The 20,162-nt window shown below is 43.8% G+C and overlaps 1 protein-coding gene across 1 annotated transcript in view; it reads left to right on the forward strand.

Annotated features, from left to right (window-relative positions):
* Positions 1-13,568: 13,568 nt before the first annotated feature.
* ARHGEF37 (Rho guanine nucleotide exchange factor 37) overlaps positions 13,569-20,162 on the forward strand; it is a gene marked incomplete at both ends in the record, with an annotated part of 38,406 nt that continues 31,812 nt past the window's right edge. Inside the window, 2 exons of the mRNA XM_080699407.1 lie at positions 13,569-13,751; positions 16,591-16,714. Coding sequence (XP_080555533.1) covers positions 13,569-13,751; positions 16,591-16,714 — 307 coding nt within the window. The remainder of the gene's footprint in view (positions 13,752-16,590; positions 16,715-20,162) is intronic.

Raw genomic sequence — 20,162 nt, forward strand, 5'->3', positions numbered from 1 at the left:
CAGGCTCTCCTGGCTGTCGAGCTGTGTTTGTCCTAAGAATGTTGCAAAGATAGCAGGTTACTTAAGCTGCATGATATTTTGTTTGTTTTAAATATTTTATTTAGAAATAATAATAGAAAGCATAAAGCTGCAAGGCAATCCCAGTTACTTGGAAGGCTGAGACAGGAGGATCACGAATTCACTACTTTTTTTTTTTTTTTTTTTTTTTGTAGTATTGCGGATGGAACCCAGGGGCATTCTACCTCCAAGCTACACCCCCAGCTCTATTTCTTTATTCTTTATTTTGAAAACAGAGTCTCATTAAGTTGTAAAGGGCCTTACCTAAGTATCTGAGGCTGTTCAGGAACTGCGATCCTCCTGTCTCAGCCTCTCAAGTACTGAGATTACAAGCTTGGGCCACCATGCCCCGCACCACAATTAATTTAGAACATTTTTGTCATCCTCCAAATAAACCCTGTGCTCGTCAACCAATCCCCCATCCCTCAGCCTTAGGCAATCATTAGTCTCCTTTCTGTCTCTGTGGAGTTGCCTATTCTAGGCACTTCATGTAAATAAAATCATTAAATAAGTGGTCCTCCATGACCACCTCCTCTCAGTAATGATGTGTGTGTGTGTGTGTGTGTGTGTGTGTGTGTGTGTGTGTGTGGTACTCAGGCTTGAACTCAGAGGCATTCTACCTTCAAGCTACACTCCAAGCCCAATTTTATTTCTTTTCTTTTCTTTTTTTTTTTTCTTTGCAGTACTGGCGGTTGAACCTCGGGGAACTGTACCACTGAGCTACACCCTGGTCCTATTTTTACTTTTTATTTTGAAACAGGGTCTCAATAAGTTATGGAGTGCTTCACTTAGTAGTTGAGGCTGACTATAAACCTGAATCTTCCTGTCTTAGCCTCCCAAATACTAGGATTCCAAGTGTGCACTACCACACCTGGCTTCCAATTTTAGTTTTTTGTTTGTTTGTTTGTTTGTTTTTTGCTGTGCTAGGGATGAAACCCAGGGGCATTCTACCTCTGAGCTCCACCCCCACCCCTATTTTTTATTTCTTTTGAAACAGGGGCTCACTGAGTTGCAAAGGGCCTCCCAAATGCTGGGATCACAAGCGTGCACCACCACGCCCGGCTTTATTGGGATCTTTTTGAATCCTGTGTGCTGTTTTTTTTTTTGTGTGTGTGTGTGTGTGTGGTACTGGGGGTGGAACCCAGAGGCTTTCTACCTCCAGGCTATACTCCCAGACCTATTTTCTATTTTATTTGGAAACAGGGTCTCACTAAGTTGCTGAAAGCCTCACTAAGTAGCTGAGGCTGGCTTCGAACCTGCATGATCCTCCTGTCTCAGCCTCCCAAGCGCGGGGATTAGAAGCGTGCACCACCACGCCCGGCTGAGTCCTGTGTGCTGTACACATGATAACAAGTGTATGACTCAGGCCAGGGACAGCTCAGCCCACCACGAGCAGTGTTGAGTTGCTGGACAGAGCTGCGCTCCAGAGAAATTCATTCGGGATCTTTCTGGCCCTTTCCCTTCTGAACAACCTTGCACTCCTCACACACTATCTGTGTTGACAGCACAACACAGAAACTTGAACTCTATTAATACAGCCACAAGAACCATTTATTTAAACAAATATGTATTCCTTGTTGGTATTGTGAGGCACGGAGGAAGATGAGCAGTGGAGCCAACAACAGTGGTGCACACTTGGAATCCTAGCTACAGGGAAGGCTGAGGCAGAAGTGCAAGCTCAAGATCAGTCTTGGCAACTTAGAGAGACCCTGTCTCAAAATAAAAAAGAAAAGCTGGGCATGGTGGCGCACGCTTGTAATCCCCGCGCTTGAGAGGCCGAGACAGGAGGATCGCGTAGGTTCGAAGCCAGCCTCATCTGGTTTAAGAGACCCTGTTTCCAAATAAAATATAAAATAGGTCTGGGAGTGTAGCCCGGAGGTAGAAGTCTCCTGGGTTCCATCCCCAGTACCACAAAAAAATAAAAGAAAAAGAAAAAAGAAAAAGAACTGGGGACCTAGCTCTGTACTAAAGCACCCCTGATTTAACCCCTGGTACCGGAGGAGAAAATAATAAATAGAAGCTGGGCGTGGCTGCACATGTTTGTCATCCCAGTACTTGGGAGGCTAAGAAAGGAGGATCCAGGTTCATGGCCAGCCTCGGCTACTTTAGTGAGGATTGTTTCAAAATAAAGAATAAAAAGAGGGAGCCAGGCATGGTGGAACATGCTTGTAATCCCAGCATTTGAGAGGCTGAGACTGGAGGATCGTGGTTTATGGCCAGCCTCAGCTACTTAGTGAGGCCCTTTGCAAGTCAGTAAGACCTTGTTTCAAAATAAAGAATAAAAAGCCAGGTGTGGTGGTGCACGCTTGTAATCCCCGTGCTTGGGAGGCAGAGACAGGAGGATCACGTAGGTTCAAAGCCAGCCTTGCAGGCTTAAGAGACACTGTTTCCAAATTTTAAAAAGTATAAAAAATAGGTCTGGGAGTGTAGCCCAGAGGTAGAAGGGTTTCCAGGAACCCCAGTACCACCAAAAAAAAAAAAAAAAAAGAATAAAAAATAGGTAGAAAGCCCTGAGTTCCATCCCCAGTACTGAAAAAGTAAAAAGAATAAAAATAGAGCTGGGGATGTAGCTCAGAGGTAGAATGCCCCAGGGCTCAATCCCTGTACCACAGATAGGAAGGAAGGAAGGAAGGAAGGAAGAAAGGAAGGAAGGAAGGAAGCGAGTGAGCTTATTTTGCCTCTAAGAGTTTCATGTGTAGCCAAGAATATGAGTCCAGTCAAAAATCCTAAGTCTAAGGTTGAATGGGATGCATGCCACTTTATTATGAAATGCTTGAACCATCTAGAGAATAACAGAGAAAAACAGAACAAATACCCATGCAGTTATCTCCTGGCTTTAATTTTAGCATTTTTGTCATATTTGCTTCCCATTTTACAGAACAAATAGGACATCTCAGGTACTCAGCAATAAAAGGAAAGAACTATTGATATACACAACAACTTACAAGAATCTCCAGGGAATGATGCTGATTGAATAAGCTAGCCCTAAAAGGGTAGGTAATATCTGAATCTAGTTGCATGATGTTCTTGAAGTGACATGATTATAGCAATGGAGAACAGATTTGTGGTTACCAAGGGTTAAAGATGATAAGGGCTGGAGCCACGGGGGTAGAAAGGAATCTGAACGATACTTGGGAAGTGTTCTGCTTCTTTGATATGTCAATGACAATATATTGATTGTAATTCTGTACTATCATTGTGTGACTATTACAATGGGGGAAACTGCATGAAGAGTCCAAGGAACTTTTCTGTAGATTTCTTATCACTGTATATAAATCTATGATTAACTCAAAATGTTTAATTAAAAAAATCTCAAATACCATTAAGCTCCTTTAATATGCTCAATTCCATTTCTCTGCTTACCTTTTCAGAGGTTATTACTGCTCTTCTGAATTTCTTGCTTACATTTTCCATACGAGTTCTATTTATGTATGTATCCCTAGATAATATCCAGTATCATTTTAGATATTCTAGACTTTAGAAAATAGTGCTGTATTCTATGTATCCTTTTGGGACTTGCTTTTTTTGTGTGGGATAGAACCCAGGGACATTTCACCTCCAAGCTACACCCCCAACCCTATATTTTATTATTTTTGGTGTGTGTGTGTGTGTATGTGTGTGTGTGTGTGTGTGTGTGTGGTACTGGGGATGGAAACCAGGGGCCTGCTACCTCCAGGCTAAACTCCCAGACCTTTTTTTTTCCCTGTGGTACTGGGAGTAGAACCCAGGGGCTTTCTACCTCCAGGCTATACTCCCAGACCTTTTTTTTAATATTTTATTTGGAAACAGGGTCTCACTAAGTTGCTGAGAGCCTCATTAAGTAGCTGGGGCTGGCTTTGAACCTGTGTGATCCTCCTTTCTCAGCCTCCCAAGCGTGGGGATAACAAGCGTGAGCTACCATATCTGGCGGCCTGCTTTTTTTTTTTTTTTTTTTTTTTTTTTTCTTATTTGGAAATAAGGTCTCGCTAAGTTGCCAAAAACCTCTTTTAAGTTGCTGGGGCTGGCTTTGAACCTATGATCCTCCTATTTCAGACTCTTTTTGTTATTGTTGTTGTTGTTGTTGTTGTTGTTGTTGTTAAATAAATTTTTATTGGCACGTTGTAGTCCTACATCTTAATGGGATAAAAAACCTTGTGGAGATAGATATGCACACATCACCCAATCAGCCCCTACCCAATCCCTAACCCTTCGCTCCCCCTCCCTTCTTCCCATGCTTGGTTTCCTGATTAACTTTGATATGTTTGGGGTTGTTTCTTCCATATCTGGTGAAGTTATTTTTGACAAGGTTTCAAAGAACATTTGGTGAAGGAAATAATAATCTTTTCACTAAATATTGTTGAAAAATAATAACTACATGAAAAACAATAAAATTGGGCTCTTACCTAACACCATATACAAATATTAACTCAAAATAGATAAAAGACCTAAATGTAAATCTTAAGACTATAAACTTTTAGAAGAAAACCAGGGTCATAAAACTTCACAACATTGAAATTGGCAGTGATTTCTTGGATATGATTCCAAAGACGCAGGCAACAAAAGAATAAACAAATAAACTTCCTAAAAGATAAAAAAAATTGTACATCCAAAGACAATGTAAACAGAATTAAAAGTTACTGATAGGATGGGATAAAATATTTCCAAATGCTATATCTGAAGGTGTGTTAATATTTCAAATATAAATTCTAAAAATTAGCAACAATAAAAGCAAACAATACAATTTAGAAATAGGTAAAAGACTGAAATAGATAATGAATCTCCAAAGATTTTTATATGACCAATAAACACGTGAATATCACTCATCATTATCATAACTAATCATTAAGGAAATACAAATAAAAATTATAGTGAAATACTACTTCACATTTGTTAGGATGGCTACTTAACATGAATTACCTTGCTCCAGCCCTTTACCTTGAGTTTGTTACTATCTTTACTTGTAAAGTATGTTTCTTGTAAGCAGCAAATGGATGGATTCTGGTTTTTTAATACATTTTGCCACTTTATGTCTTTTTATTGGGAATTAAGGCCATTTACATTCAGTGTGATTATTGAGAGATAACTTAATTCCTAACATGTTAAGATTTTATTTCTGTTTCAAATACTGTCTGTTCTTCTTTGCTTAGTTGTCTGCTGGATGGAAAATCTTGTTTCTTTGGTTCTGATATGTATTACCTATTTCTTCTTTGTAGTTAATCTCTTTGAGTATTTTCTCTAGTGCTGGTTTTAAAGACATAAATTCCTTCAGCTTCTGTTTGTCATGGAAGTTTCTTATTTCCCCATCTAATTTGATAGATAGTTTTGCTGGGTAGGAAATTTTTGGCTGGAAGTTGTTTTCTTTCAGAGTTTGGAATATGTTACTCCAAGCCCTTCTGGCTTTCATGACTTGGTTTGGGAAGTTTGGAGTGATTCTAATTGGTTTACCTCTGAATGTCACTTGGCCTTTTGTTTTTGTTGCCTTTAAGATTCTCTGCTTATGCCAGGCGTGGTGGCACACACTTGTAATCCCCGCGTTTGGGAGGCTGAGACAGGAGGATCGCACAGGTTCGAAGCCAGCCTCAGCTACTTAGTGAGGCTTTCAGCAACTTAGTGAGACCCTGTTTCCAAATAAAATATAAAAAAGGTCTGGAAGTATAGCCCGGAGGTAGAAAGCCTCTGGGTTCCACCCCCAGTACCACAAAAAAAAAAAAAAAAAAAAAAAAAAAAAATCTCTGCTTGGCTTCTACATTGGTCATTTTGACAGTTATGTGGTGGGGGGGAACCTTTTTTCTGATCTAAAGGGAGTTCTGTAAGTTTCCTGGACCTGTGTATCGACCTCTTGCTCTATGTTTGGAAAATTTTCTGCTATTATTTCTTTGAAGAGATTATTGATCCCTTTCGTTTCACCTTCTTTTCCCTCCTCTATTCTGATTATTCTTAGGTTAGCGCTCTTAAAATGGGCCCATATTTCTTAAATATCAGATTCCTGATGTCTGATATTTTTTTCTAAGTTATAAATTATGCATTCGTTTTTGGAGTGATCATCTTCTAGGAGTGAGATTCTATTCTCCATGTGGTCTAATCGATTGTTTATAGTTTGAATTGCTGCCTTTACTTCAATGATTGCATCCTTTATTTCTTGTAGACTCTCTAAATTCTTTTTGAAAGTCCTGTATTATTTCTACAGTTATATTCCTGATTTGATCTTCTGGAGATCTCTGAATCTCTGTGTTATCAGGTTCTGATATTATGGTGTTGTGGGCGTTCATTGCTCTATTGTTCCTCTTTCCCATCATTTCAGAAGTTTGTGCCTTCTCCAGGTTCTTCCCTAGGTCACCACGACTTCACTTAGGGTACTCTGGATCTCGAGTTTGTGGTAATCTCAGCCGCCACTACTCCTTTACTGGGTTGCATTGTAAAGTCTCAGACCCAGGGAGTTAATCGAGGCTGCGCGAGACCGTGGGGGTGCCGGGTTGGGCATTTTCCCACAGGGAGCTGCGACTAGGGTGTGGTATCTTTGCTACCACTTCTCCTTCACTGGGTTGGACTGCAAAATCTCAGACCCAGAGAGATTATCAAAGCTGTGCAAGTCCCTGGGGGTGCAGTGCTGAAATTTTTCCTGTAGGGGGCTGCAATTTCACTTACAGTTATTGTGCATGCTGATCTGGAGCTGTTGCGTGTTTGGTGAACTCACCGCCACTGCTGGCAGTATGGCGCCACTGTTATGCCCTCGGCCGTGAGACTGGCCTATTTTTTTTCTGGTTTTGAGCTCTGTTCTGAGTCCCTGGAAGGCCGGATGAGCTTGGCCACTGGGAGTTTTAGACGTTCTTTGCACTGAAATAACTGCTGAATTACACCCGAATGATCCACAGCTGCTCACTTCAGCTCCTTGTTGACCTTTCCTCTCTGGAGCCTGGTGCTGTGAGGCATGATGGTGCCGGGTGTGGCTCCACAGTGCAGCCTGGTTTCTGGTCTCTGGTTGTTCTTCTAGTCTTCTTTTTCTCTGTCCCTTGTGTTTACATTTTTTATTTCTCTGCTGAGAGTGTTTTCTGGCTATGAAAAGCGCTGATTTTGTGTCAATAGAGATTGGGTGTTAGCAGGATTCATGAATGCTGCTTTTCGTGGTCACCATCTTCCCGGAAGTCTATCTCAGACTCTTTTTTTTTTTTTTTTTTTTTTTTTGGTGGTACTGGGGGTGGAACCCAGAGGCTTTCTACCTCTGGGCTATACACCCAGACCCATTTTATATTTTTATTTGGAAACAGGGTCTCACTAAGTTGTGAGAGCCTCACTAAGTAGCTGGGGCTGGCTTCGAACCTGCGTGATCCTCCTGTCTCAGCCTTCCAAGTGCGGGGATTACAAGCGTGCGCCACCACGCCCCACTATCTCAGACTCTTAAGTGCTGGGATTACAAAGCCTGGCTCCTATGTTTTTATTCCTTACTTTGAAACAAGGTCTCACTAAATTACAGAAGGCCTCACTAAGTATCTGAGGCTGGCCATGAACCTGTGATCCTCCTGTCTCAGCCTCCCAAGTACTGGAATTGCATGTATGTGCCACCACACCCGGCCTAAAATATGCTTTTATTGGTGCATGATAGTCTCACATCATAATGTAAATCATATTGACAGTGACATACATGCACACAGCACCTGGTGGCCCTCCATTACAAGCCATACCCAGCCTCAAAGAAGATATTTAAATGGCTGATTAACCAACAAAAGCCAGGCATGGTGTTTCTTTTTTTTGGGGGTGGGGGTAGTAGGGATGGAACCCAAGGGCATTCTACCTCCGAGCTACAGCCCCAGCCCTATTTTTTATTCTTTATTTTAAAACAGGGCTCACTGAGTTGCAAAGGGCCTCACTAAGTAACTGAGGCTGTCCTCAAACCACGATCCTCCTGTCTCAGCCTCTCAAATGCTGGGATTACAAGCATAGACCACCACGCCCAGCTCCAAACCTAGTTTTTAAATTTTTAAATTTTTAAATTTTTGCAGTACTAGAGATTGAACCCAGAGGTATTCTACCTCTGAGATACACCCCCAGACCTATTTTTTTTTATACTTCATTTCGAAACATGGTTTCACTAAGTAGAGGAGAGCCTCACTAAGCAGCTGACACAGCAGCAAACCTTCAATCCTCCTGTCTCAGCCTCCCAAATACTGGCATTACAAGTGTTCACCACCAGGCCTGGCTCTATTTTTATTCCTTATTTTGAAACAAGGTTTCACTAAATTGTGGAAGGCCTCACTAAGTAGCTGAGGCTGTTTGCGAATCTGTGATCCTCCTGTCTTAGCCTCTCAAGTACTAGAATTACAAGCGTGCTCTATCATGCCCGGCTACTTTTTAGTTTTTATTTTGAGACAGGGTCTCACTTAGTTGCCCAGGCTGGCATTAAACTTGCAGTCTTCCTGTTTCAGCCTTCTGAGTAGCTGGGATTCTAGGCATGTACCATGGAAACTGGCCGTAGTGTTTAGCTGATAGTTTGGGGTCTAATCCTACTCTCTGTTGTTTTGGCTTAGCTCACTCAGATGGGCATTTGTAATTTTAGATTTTTCACTCATCTGCAGGGTGTGGTCATCTGTGGCCTTGGTTAAAGATGTGTTCTTTGGAGATATTTTATTTGTCAACGACTGTTACCAGAATCCTAGGCCATAAGCCTGACATTAGGGGTTCCAACAAACCAGGTCAGGCCACTCATGCTAAAATCAAACAGAAAATTAATGGTGTAACGCAGGAAAATAACTGTGCGTGTGGGGAGAGCACTGGGGATTGAACTCAGGGGTATTGTGCCTACGAGCTATACCCCTAGCCCTTTTTATGGTTTCTGTTTTGTTTTGTTTTGAAACAGGGTCTTGCTAGATTTTCTAAGTCTTCCTAAATTGCTGAGGCTGGCCTTGAACCTGCAATCCTCCTGTCTCAGCCTCCCAAGTACTTAGGTTACAGGTGTGCACTTACCACATGCCCAGCTAAGAAAAGGACTTTGGCCAGGCGTGGTGGCGAACGAACGCTGTAATCACAGAGCTTGGGAGGCTGAGACAGGAGGATCACACAGGTTCGAAGCCAGCCTCAGCTACTTAGGCTCTCAGCAACTTAGTGAGACCCTGTTTCCAAGTAAAGTATAAAATAGGTCTGTGAGTATAGCCCAGAGGTAGAAAGCCTCTGGGTTCTATCCCCAGTACCACCAAATAAATAAAGAAAGAAAGAAAAAAGAAAAGAACTTTGGCCATGAATCTAGCTATACTGAGAAGGCGATGAGATCAAATGTCTCAGCCCTGCCATAAGCTTTAGGTTTCCATAAAGGAAGCATTGGGGTCAGGCAAAGTGGGGGAGGGTGGGACGTATGCATAACTAAGCAGTCTTGGTCAGAGTGTGGTCTGGTTGATCATTATTTCAGTTCTGCTTCTGCCAGGTGGCTCTGGAAAAGTTCCTTATCACTTAAGGGGGCAATTTCCACTTGCTACTCAGGATGTTAACCTATCAGAACTGCGATCCTGGAAGGGATACTGGAGGGGATTCATACCCCATGAGATGATTGCTCCAGCTTAGATGGCCAGCCCCCTCATAGGGCGATGTGCCCACAAGGCTCCCACTGCTAGGTGTGAGGCAACCCAAGGCTTCTAGGTGCAACTCCAGCAATCTTAAACAAGACTGTAAAAACTGACAGTTGAAACACCTTTGTAGATCTTGTCCTAGTTTTGAAGGCAGACACAACAGATGTGGTGCATTTAAGGCTAATAAACCTTTTTCTAGCAGTTTTTAGATGAATACTCCTCAGTTGATTACCATGTTTAGGTGCAGTGCTGAGCCGGGCGTGGTGGCGCACACTTGTAATCCCCGCGCTTGGGAGGCAGAGACAGGAGGATCGCGCAGGTTCGAAGCCAGCTGCACATGCTGGCTTAGGAGATCATGTTTCCAAATAAAAATGTTAAAATAGGTCTGGGAGTGTAGCCTGGAGGTAGAAGGGCTTCCAGGAACCCCAGTACCACCACCAAAAAAAAAAAAAAGTTTGAGATAATAAAGGTGACAGATATAAAGTGCAGGCAGAGATGCCAAGTTTTTTCCTGCTCCTAGTTACCCATGGGGACACCTGCAGGTCTAAGTAGAATTATTGCTTTTAGAAAAGGCAGCCTCTCTTAAGTCCCTGTTGTAATTCCCATTTTGCCTTGTACATTCTTTGACCTTGAGGAGACTAGGATATCAGACAATCTCACTTCATAGGTTTCTTGGCTGGTAGTAAACTGGAACATGAGATAGGGGACGAGCTGAGTCTTCAAGGACTGAAGTATATAAAGTGAAAACAACCAGATGCTTAGGCCTGAAAGTAAATTACAAAGCAGAATATAAGAGGAAGCCAAAGTCGGAAGATGTCTAATTAAATAAATTATGAACATGTGTGGGGGAGGGGAGTCTTTTTCTTTTAAATGGCTCCATATAAATATAGTTTTTTTTTTTTGTGGTTGTGTAGGATCCTGGGGATTGAACCCAGGAATATTCTACCTCTGAGCTACACCCCAGTCCCATTTTATTTATTTATTTATTTATTTATTTATTTATTTATTTAATTATTTTTGCAGTACTGGGGATGGAACCCAGGGACATTCTACGTCTGAGCTATACCCCCAGCCCTATTTTTTATTCTCTATTTTGAAACAGTCTCACTCAGTTACAAAGTGCCTCACTAAGTAGCTGAGGCTGTCTGCAAACCTGAATCCTCCTGTCTCAGCCTCCCAAATGCTGGGATTACAAGTGTGTGCCACCATACCCAGCTTATTTATTTATTTATTTATTTATTTATTTATTTGGTGGTACTAGGGATGGAACCCAGGCGCCTTCTACTTCCAAGCTATACCTCCAGACCTATTTTATATTTTATTTGGAAACAGGGTCTCACTAAATTGCTCAGTCTCATTAAGCTGCTGAGGTTGGCTTCAAACCTGCAACCCTCCCGTCTCAGCCTCACAAGCCTCACAAGCCACCACGCCCAGCTCCCATTTTATTTTTTATTTTGAAACAGAGTCTCACTAAATTGTGGAGGGCCTCACAAAGTAGCCAAGACTGGCTGAGAACCTGCAATCCTCCTGTCTCAGCTTCCCAAATACTGAGATTGCAAGCATGTGCCACCACTGTGGGGTTAGTGTTTCTTTAACTCCAATAATAGCACATTTGTTTCTGGTTTAACATTCCTGCTGGATATTTAAGACCAAGTAGGTCGTCTTATGTTGACCAAAAATTAACCTTTTTCCTTCTTACTAATAAGGTCAATCAAGGTTCCTCAGGGGTTACTTCATGGATTTTTTTTGTGTGTGTGGTACTGGGGATTGAACCCAGGGACATTCTACCTTTTTTTTTATTCCTTATTTTGAAACAAAGCCTCACTAAATGGCTGAGGCTGGCCACAAACCTGTGATCTTCTTGTCTCAGCCTCCCAAGTACTGAGATTACAAGTGTGCACCACCATGTCCGGTTTTTTATGGACATTTTATTGTTTGTTTTTGGTACTGAGAATTGAATATAGGGACATTCTACCTCTGAGCTACACCTCTAGGCTTATTATTATTATTATTATTATTATTATTTATATTATTATTATTTTGGTGGTACTGGGGATGGAACCCAGGGGCATTCTACTCCGGGCTACACTCTCAGACCTATTTTATATTTTATTTGGAAACGGGGTCTTCTTAAGCCAGCTGAGGCTGCTTCGAACCTGAATGATCCTCCAGTCTCAGCTTCCCAAGTCCAGGGATTACAAGTGTGCGCCACGACGCCTGGCTTATTTTTTATTTTGAGAAAGATTCTTGCTAAGTTGCTGAAGCTGGCCTCAAACCTGTGATCCTCTTGTCTCAGCCTCCCATGTACTGGTTTTATAGGCATGCACCACTATCCCTGGCTCTTCGGAACTTTAGGAACTTTTATTTTTTAGGTGGTACCAGGGATTGAACCCAGGAGCATTCTACTTCTGAGCTACACCCCTAGCCCTATTTTTAATTTTTTATTTTGAAACAGGGTCTCACTAAGTTGCTGAGGGCCTCACTAAGTTGCTGAAGCTGGCTGTGAACCTGGATCCTCCTGTCTCAGCCTCCCAAACACTGGAATTACAAGCATGTGCCACCACGCTCGGCTTCTTAGAGACTTTTAAGGAGTACCTTGGCTCTTGGTTTTTTTCTTTCTACCAGTGTGCCATCTGTCAGGTTGAGTTAGAATCTTGCTGACTACATGGCGTCCCTCGAAAGTGTTAGGGACACTCCTTGCAGAATATGTGCTGATTGCCTCTTCGTCTCTGGAGTGTTCAGGATCCCCCTGATCAAGGTCCTTTAGAGACCTGACTATCATTCCCTGGATCCTAGCTGACCCTGGAGGACAAGGGCCAAAACATTTGCTGTCTCTTTAGCCCTTTTATTTTCCTTGATTTGGCACCCAGAAAACCAATTTATCTAAGACCCAAGCCATCATGGAGAGTAATTTTGTCATTTTCTATGAGGATGGGAAGACTTATTTTTCCGGACCAATACATTGTTTGTGAGGTCCTTGAGGGTCCCCATTTGCTAAGATTGGCCCCTCCGTGGTGGACCACAGCTGCATCTGCTCAGGGGCTCCCTGCTCTGGGCCGTTTCCTCTGCTTTGGGCCCGCATGATTTTCTTTTACTCTCTTGCAAGCTCTGCCATGCAGTTAAAGGGAAGTTTTTTTTTTTTTTTTTTTTTTACAGCTGATCTGGCATTTCTAAGTGTTTGGAAATAGAAAGTTTTCTTTTTTTCAGGTCATTTTGTCCACATACCAATGCCCTTTAAAAATTTAAAATTTTAGAAATGAAGATGTGGCGGGAGAAGAATAGTACAACTGGTGAGAGTGAGAAGGGGGAGGATCGGGAATGGCCTCAGAGGAGATTAATGTTGGAGGCACAGCAGGTGCAAAAGCACCAAAGCAGGACTCCACGGTGCAGGTGTGGAGTGAAGCATTGCATTCTCTTTGGCTGGAGGGAAAATGAGGTTGAACGGGCCACTGAGCAGCAGGGAGCTATAAAAGTCTTACAACAGGGACTGCTGTGATCACGAGCTTTGTTTCTGGGACTTTAAACTAGAAACATGTCCAGGACGAGTGTGTATGGGTGGCAGCAGGAGAGAGGTTTGGATTTGGAAGGACGATTCCAGAGCCTGTGGAAATAGCCCAAGTGATAGGCTGTGTGTCCTGCTGGGACAGCGAGAGAGGGGGATTGCTGGGAGAGAGAGGGTGAGGGGGACTAAGCTGAACCAGATAAAGAAATCTGGGTCAAAAGCTGGGGGGAAAAGAGAAGGAAAGCACATTGTCTGAGTTCTGGGAAATGAATTAAAAATGTCAGCAATGATCTGAGCTGTTGTTTGCCTTTTTGTGTATCCAGATACTGCCCACAAATGCTAATGAGTAGTTTATCTCAACTCTGTCTGCAGCCAAATGTGTTTTTAGACCTGGCTTCAAATGAGGGACATTTCCCAATCGACCTCCTGGAAGTGAATTGGGATGGTTTTGTTTTGTTTTTCCAGAACCTGCAGACATGTCTGATCCTGGGGCTGACAAGCCGTCCTCCAGGTCAGGGAGTCCGGACGGGGAAGGTGGCAGCCCTGAGGACAAACTGCTGCTCCATCAGAGGCTGGCTGTCAGGGAGCTTGTGGACACTGAGGTCTCCTATTTGCACATGCTCCGACTCTGTGTCTCCATCAGAGACCGCCTGCAGCAGGTACTGGGGCAGGACCACCCACTGCCTACCTTTATGGGGCAGGCTTACAGATGCGGGACCTCTCGTCTGTCCTGGGGCGGGCTGGATGGAAAGCAAACATGGTGGGTATGAAGTCTGATAGTCTGGACCAGAGCCCCAGGGCTGCCATTTACTGAGCGTGCAACCTTCAGCAAGGCCTTGCCTGGCTTAGGGTCTTGGTGTATTTATCTGCTGATGGGGAGAGAGGAATAATCCCCTAGGAGAATTAAGTGAGCTAATGAACAAGTCCTTTTCCAGTTTAGAACAGATTGCTTAAACTGACCTACATTCTAATTGTCTCATTTGCAGGGTGGTGACATGGAGAAATTACTACTCTCATGAGTTTCTATTATAGTTCTCATTTTTTACATCTTCTTTTTCTGGTTGCAGAAGTAATACAGGCTCTTGCTATATAATTTCAAGGATGTGTGCTCCAGAAGGGCAAAGACTGTTTAATTCAATATTTTTTAGCCTGGACACACAAAGAATGTACTGTCAATGATTTTTTTTTTTCTGATGCTGGGGATTGAGCCCAGAGGCATTCTACCTCATAGCTACACCCACAGCCCTTTTAATTTTATTTTATTTTTAAACAGTTCATGAGGGGCTCTCTGAAGGCTGAGGCTGGCCTTGAACATGAGATCCTCCTATCTTAGCCTTCCAAGTACTGGGATTACAGGCATGTGCTACTATGCCTGGAAGTTAGTGATTCTTTTGTGTGTGTGTGTGTGTGTGTGTGTGTGTGTGTGTGTGTGTGTTACTAGGGATTAAACCCAGGGGCATTTTACATCTGAGCTACATTCCTAGCCCTATATTTTATTCGTTATTTTTGAAATAGTGTCTCGCTGCCGGGCGTGGTGGCACACGCTTGTAATCCCCGCGCTTGGGAGGCAGAGACAGGAGGATCGAGCAGGTTCGAAGCCAGCCTTGCTGGCTTAAGAGACCGTTTCCAAATAAAAATATAAAATAGGTCTGGGAGTGTAGCCTGGAGGTAGAAGGGTTTCCAAGAACCCCAGTACCACCAAAAAAATTAAAAAAGAAAGAAAAAGAAAAAGAAAGAAAGAAAGAAAGAAAGAAAGAAAGAAAGAAAGATGGTCTCGCTAAGTTGTGAGGCCTCACTAAGCATCTGAGGCTGGCCACAAACCTGCCATCCCCCTGTCTTAGTCCCCAAGTACTGGGATTACAAGTGTGTGCCACCATGCCAGGCTAGTTAGTGATTCTTGAATGAATGAAAATAATAACGTATAAAATGTAGAAAGTAAAAGACTTCTCTTATTTTACCTTTCAGAAATTAGGCTATTTCTCTGTGCGTACTAAGCAAACAAATATATGTTGTTATTTTAGCAAACTGAGAACATTCTCTACACATTGTAGTGCAGTTAGCTTTCCCGCTGATGAGGGTCCCAGCACGATTCCATGCCTGTGCACATATAGAGTTCTGCATTTTTTTTTTTTTTTAGTACTGGAGATAGAACAAGGGACATTCTACCTCCAAGTGACATACTCAACTCATAAATTTAAAAAATTAAAAATTTTAAAATTTATTTTGTTGGTACTGGATATTGAAGCCAGGGGCATTCCATCCCTGATTTTTACCCCAAGCCCTTTTTAATTTCGATTTTATTAATTTATTTTTAAATTATTTGTTTGTTTGTCTATTTATTTATTGTGGCACTGGGGTTTGAAACCAGGAGCATTCTACCTCTGAGTTACACCCCCAGCCCTATTTTCATTATTTTATTTTGAAACAGGGTCTCAGTGAGTTGATGAGAGTCTTCCTACTTGTTGAGGCTGTCTTTGAAGATGTGATCCTGCTGGCATAGCCTCCCAAGTACTGTGATTACAAGCATGCACTGCCAGGCCTGGCTTTTATTTTTTATTTTATTTTTTTAAATTGTGTGTGTATGTATGTGTGTGTGTGTGTGTGTGTGTGTGTGTGTGTGGCACTGAGGGTGGAACCCAGGGGCTCTTCTACCTCCAGTCTATCCTCCCAGACCTGTTTTATACTTTATTTGGAAACAGGGTCTCACTAAGTTGCTGAGAACCTCACTAAGTAGCTGAGGCTGGCTTAGAACCTGTGCAATCCTCCTGTCTCAGCCTCCCAAGTGCAAGGATTACAAGCATGGGCCACGGGCTCTTAGTTTGTATTTTTAAACAGGGTCTCACTAAGTTGCTGAGAGCCTCACTAAATTAGCGGAGGCTGGCCTAGAACCTGTGCGATCCTCCTGTCTCAGCCTCCCAAGCGCTGGGATTACAAGCATGGGCCATTGGCTCTTATTTTTTATTTTGAAACAGTATCTCACTAAGTTGCTGAGACTGTCCTGGAACTTGTGATCCTCCTATCTCAGTTTCCAAAGTACTAGGATTACAGACATGTGCCAGTGTACCCAACTTGTTCTGTACCCTTTTAACAGTGGTATAGCCTGGCTCATAAGGAGCTAAAGTTTGGACTCATTCTTAGGGTATCTTTGGGTAATGGTGGTAGATACCGGGTGTCTCCAAGAAATGGTGAGAAGTCTAACTTTCCACCATCAAATGACAGATGGGGAAACTGGGAGGAGAAAAATGACAGTTGGCAGCAGACCCAGGGATAAAACCCTAGTTCAGCTTTCCTTCCATCTTGAATACTTGAGGTCTTCATCTCTTCTTAAAGAGTAATGAACATTCCTACCTTATAAGATTGCAGACATTTCAGTGGGGCAGTCAGCCTTACAAAAAGTGGTAGGACACTGGTGTGAGTGGTCTGGACCAGTCTCCAAAGCTGCACGTAAAGGCTCTCTCCCAGGCTCCCAGCCACCTCCTAATGGCTTCTGTCTTTCAGCTACCACAGGGAGACCTGGATGTCCTATTCTCAAACATTGATGAGATCATCCAGGTGAGCAGCAGATTTCTTCCTGGTCTGCAGGAGATAACCTCCAAAGAAGAGGAGCAAGTGTACCTAATTGGTAAGCAAGAGGGGAGATGTTGGATAGAGCCCATGGGTGGACCATCCTCAGTTGAACTTTCTACAGACTTCTAGGGAACTGCAGCTTAATGGGAGCCTGTTATAGGGATCCCTGAAGCACCACAGCAGAGGCAGCAGGGCCCTCAAATAGTGTCTGGTCCCCCGATCTGATCACTGCCCAGAGGTCCCACCTGTCAGCACTGTTGTGAGCCGCCTAAGCTTCTGATGCATGAACCTCACGGGCCACATGCAAGCTATAGCGCTTCTTTTTCCTTTGTCCCTTGTGCTTAGCTAAAAAGAGGCATAAAGGACCCACATGGTTTTTCTTCTTGGTGCAACTCTGTGCCATATCAGGCTACTCTGGCTCCTGCCAGCTCTTCCGTGGTCCCCTTCCAGCCCTCAGGTCTTGCTGTGTAAGGAAAGCTCTTTCCCTGTGGGGTAGTAACAGCATCTTAAAAGATTTTTTGGGCCACAGGCAAGACTGTTTTGTGGGGCTGGGGATGGAACCCAGGGGCTTTTCTACCTCCAGGCTCTACTCCTAGACCTATTTTATACTTTATTTGGAAACAGGGTCTCACTAAGTTGCTGAGAGCCTCACTAAGTAGCTGAGGCTGGCTTTGACCCTGTGTGATCCTCCTGTCTCAGCCTCCCAAGCACTGGGATTAAAAGCGTATGCCACCACGCCTGGCATAAACCATATTTTAATAGATGTCTTTCTTCCCCCATGAGTCAGGATAGGAGGGGATGGGGGAAGCCTTTACTTTGCTGTCTTGGGCATTTCTGCCTCTCTGCTCTCCAGGAGTTCACCCTTCTCTGCCCTTCAGTTGCTGAAACGCCCCTGCCCCATTGGTATGACAGTTTCTTTGACATGTTGAGAACCACCCTAAGTGGCCGGGCTCATGCCAGCTATCAGGATCACCTCTGTATCTGGCTGACCTCCTACCCCACAGACACCCCTTGCTGCAGCCTTGGGTAGCCTGCCCTGTCCTGTTCTTCCTGGCTCTGGGAGCTTCTCCTGGCAGTTACCCCTGAGGACTGGCTGAGCCTACCCTCGGGAAGGTCCTGTGCTCGTGATCTCACTGCGGCCTCTTTGCTGAGAACTGGACCACACTTCTCTGGGCACCATCTGCTGATACCAGAGGAAGCCTGGTCCAGGTCAGAGGGCCTGCTGATGGCTTTGGCAAGCAGTAGGGAGGGCCAGCTGGATTTCCTGGGGTCCCTGGTTCCCACCTCCCCTATTGTGGCTAACAGGTTTGTCTTCACCCTCACCACTTCCTAACTCATGGGTTACCAGATACTCTTGCCTGGGCATTCTAATAGATGTGTGTGTGTGTGTGTGTGTGTGTGTGTGTGTGTGTGTGTGTGTGTTACTGGGGATTGAATCTAGACACATTCTACCACTGAGCGACACCCCTGGCTCTGTTTTTTTGTTTGTTTTGAAACAGGTTTTTCCTAGGTTGATGAGAGTCTCACTACTTGTTGAGGCAGTCCTCCCACCTGTGATTTTCTTGTCTCAGCCTCCCAAGTACTGGGATACAGATTTGTGCCACCATGCCTGGCTCTCATAGGCTTTTTTTTTTTTTTTTTTTTTTGGTGGTACTGGGGTTCCTGGAAACCCTTCTACCTCCGGGCTACACTCCCAGACCTATTTTATATTTTTATTTGGAAACAGGGTCTCTTAAGCCAGGGAGGCTGGCTTTGAACCTATGCGATCCTCCTGTCTCAGCCTCCCAAGTGCGGGGATTACAAGTGTGTGCCACTACACCCCACGTTCTCTAATAGCCTTTTAACAGCTATTCCTGCTACCATGTTTGATTCCTGGTTTAGTCTCAACATAGTGCTGATTATTTTTCTTTTTAATTAATAAATCATCATTATTATTATTATTATTATTATTATTATTTCTTTTTGGGTGGTACTAAGGATGGAACCCAGGGGCCTTCTACCTCCGGGCTACACTCCCAGACCTATTTTATGTTTTTTATTTGGAAACAGGGAAGTACCATGATCCCAAGAGTCAGAACTATACAGAAAGGTATTTTCAGTAAAGCGTCACTCCTCCCCATCCCTGCTGTTCCCCCACCCCCGCTTCTTCCCACCCTATTTCACGTAACCCCCATAGGCAACCAAGCTCATTCGTTTCTAATTTTTAAATGTGGAACGCTTTGTGGATTTGTGTTTCACTCTTGCACAGGGGCTGTGATAACCTTTCCCGAGCCGTTCTAAATTTAGCATATGTGTGCTGAAACTGAGCAGGAATCATATCGCCTTGCCCCGCTCGCAGCCCTCCAGCAGCTTCCTGGCCCCTTATATAAAGTCCAAGCTCCTCGCTGCCCTCACTTACACTGGGGCCTTATGTGACCCCGCCCCGGCCTCCCTTTCATCTGCTCTCCTTTGTGCCCTGCTCACCTTGCTCCAGCCAGTCTTGCCTTCCCACTGTTGCCCTCATGCCAGGCTATCCTGCCTTGCGTTCCTCCTGTCTCAGCCTCCCAAGTACTGGGATTACAGGTTTGTGCCACTAGACTTGGCTTGGTGGGCTTTGGCCTTTGCTCTTTTAAGCCTCGGAGATACCCCTCCCCTGAGTTCCCGGGGCTCATAACTTCTGGTCTCTGATAGGCACTCCTATTGTGTGTGTGTGTGTGTGTGTGTGTGTGTTACTGGGGATTGAACCCAGGCCCACTCTACCTCTAAGCTACAGCCCCAAGCCTTATTTTATTTTTATTTTTTGAAGCATGTTCTCACCAGGTTAATGAGAGTCTCACTACTTGCTGAGGCTGGTCTTGAACCTGTGCTCCTCCTGTCTCCCAGCTTCCCAATTACAAATGTGTACCTCTACGTCCAGCTGACACTCACATCTTCCTTTTATTTATGTATTTATGTATTTATGTATTTATTTATTTATTTGTGGTACTAGGGATGTAACCCAGGGGCCTTCTACCTCTGGGCTACACTCTCAGACCTATTTTATATTTTATTTGGAAACAGGGTCTCTTAAGCCAGCTGAGGCTGGCTTCGAACCTGTGTGATTCTCCTGTCTCAGCTTCCCAAGTGCAGGTATTACAAGTGTGCACCACCACGCCTGGCTCACATCTTTTTTTAGAAGCCGTCCTTAAATAGATCCTCCACCATTCTCTAACTCTTTTTTTTTTTTTTTGGTGGTACTGGGGATGGAACCCAGGGGCCTTCTACCTCTGGGCTCCCCTCCCAGACCTATTTTATATTTTATTTGGAAACAGGGTCTCGCTAAATTGCTGAGAGCCTCACTAAGTAGCTGAGGCTGGCTTCAAACCTGTGTGTTCCTCCAGTCTCAGCCTCCCAAGCGCAGGGATTACAACCATGCACCACCACACCCAGCTCTCTTTATATATATTTGGCTTTGTTTAATTCACAACATTCATCACTACCTGACATATGTACTATTCAGCCATCCTTCAGGATCTGCAGGGGAT

Source organism: Muscardinus avellanarius (assembly GCF_963383645.1).
Source record: "Muscardinus avellanarius genome assembly, chromosome: 7".
Taxonomy (NCBI): domain Eukaryota; kingdom Metazoa; phylum Chordata; class Mammalia; order Rodentia; family Gliridae; genus Muscardinus; species Muscardinus avellanarius.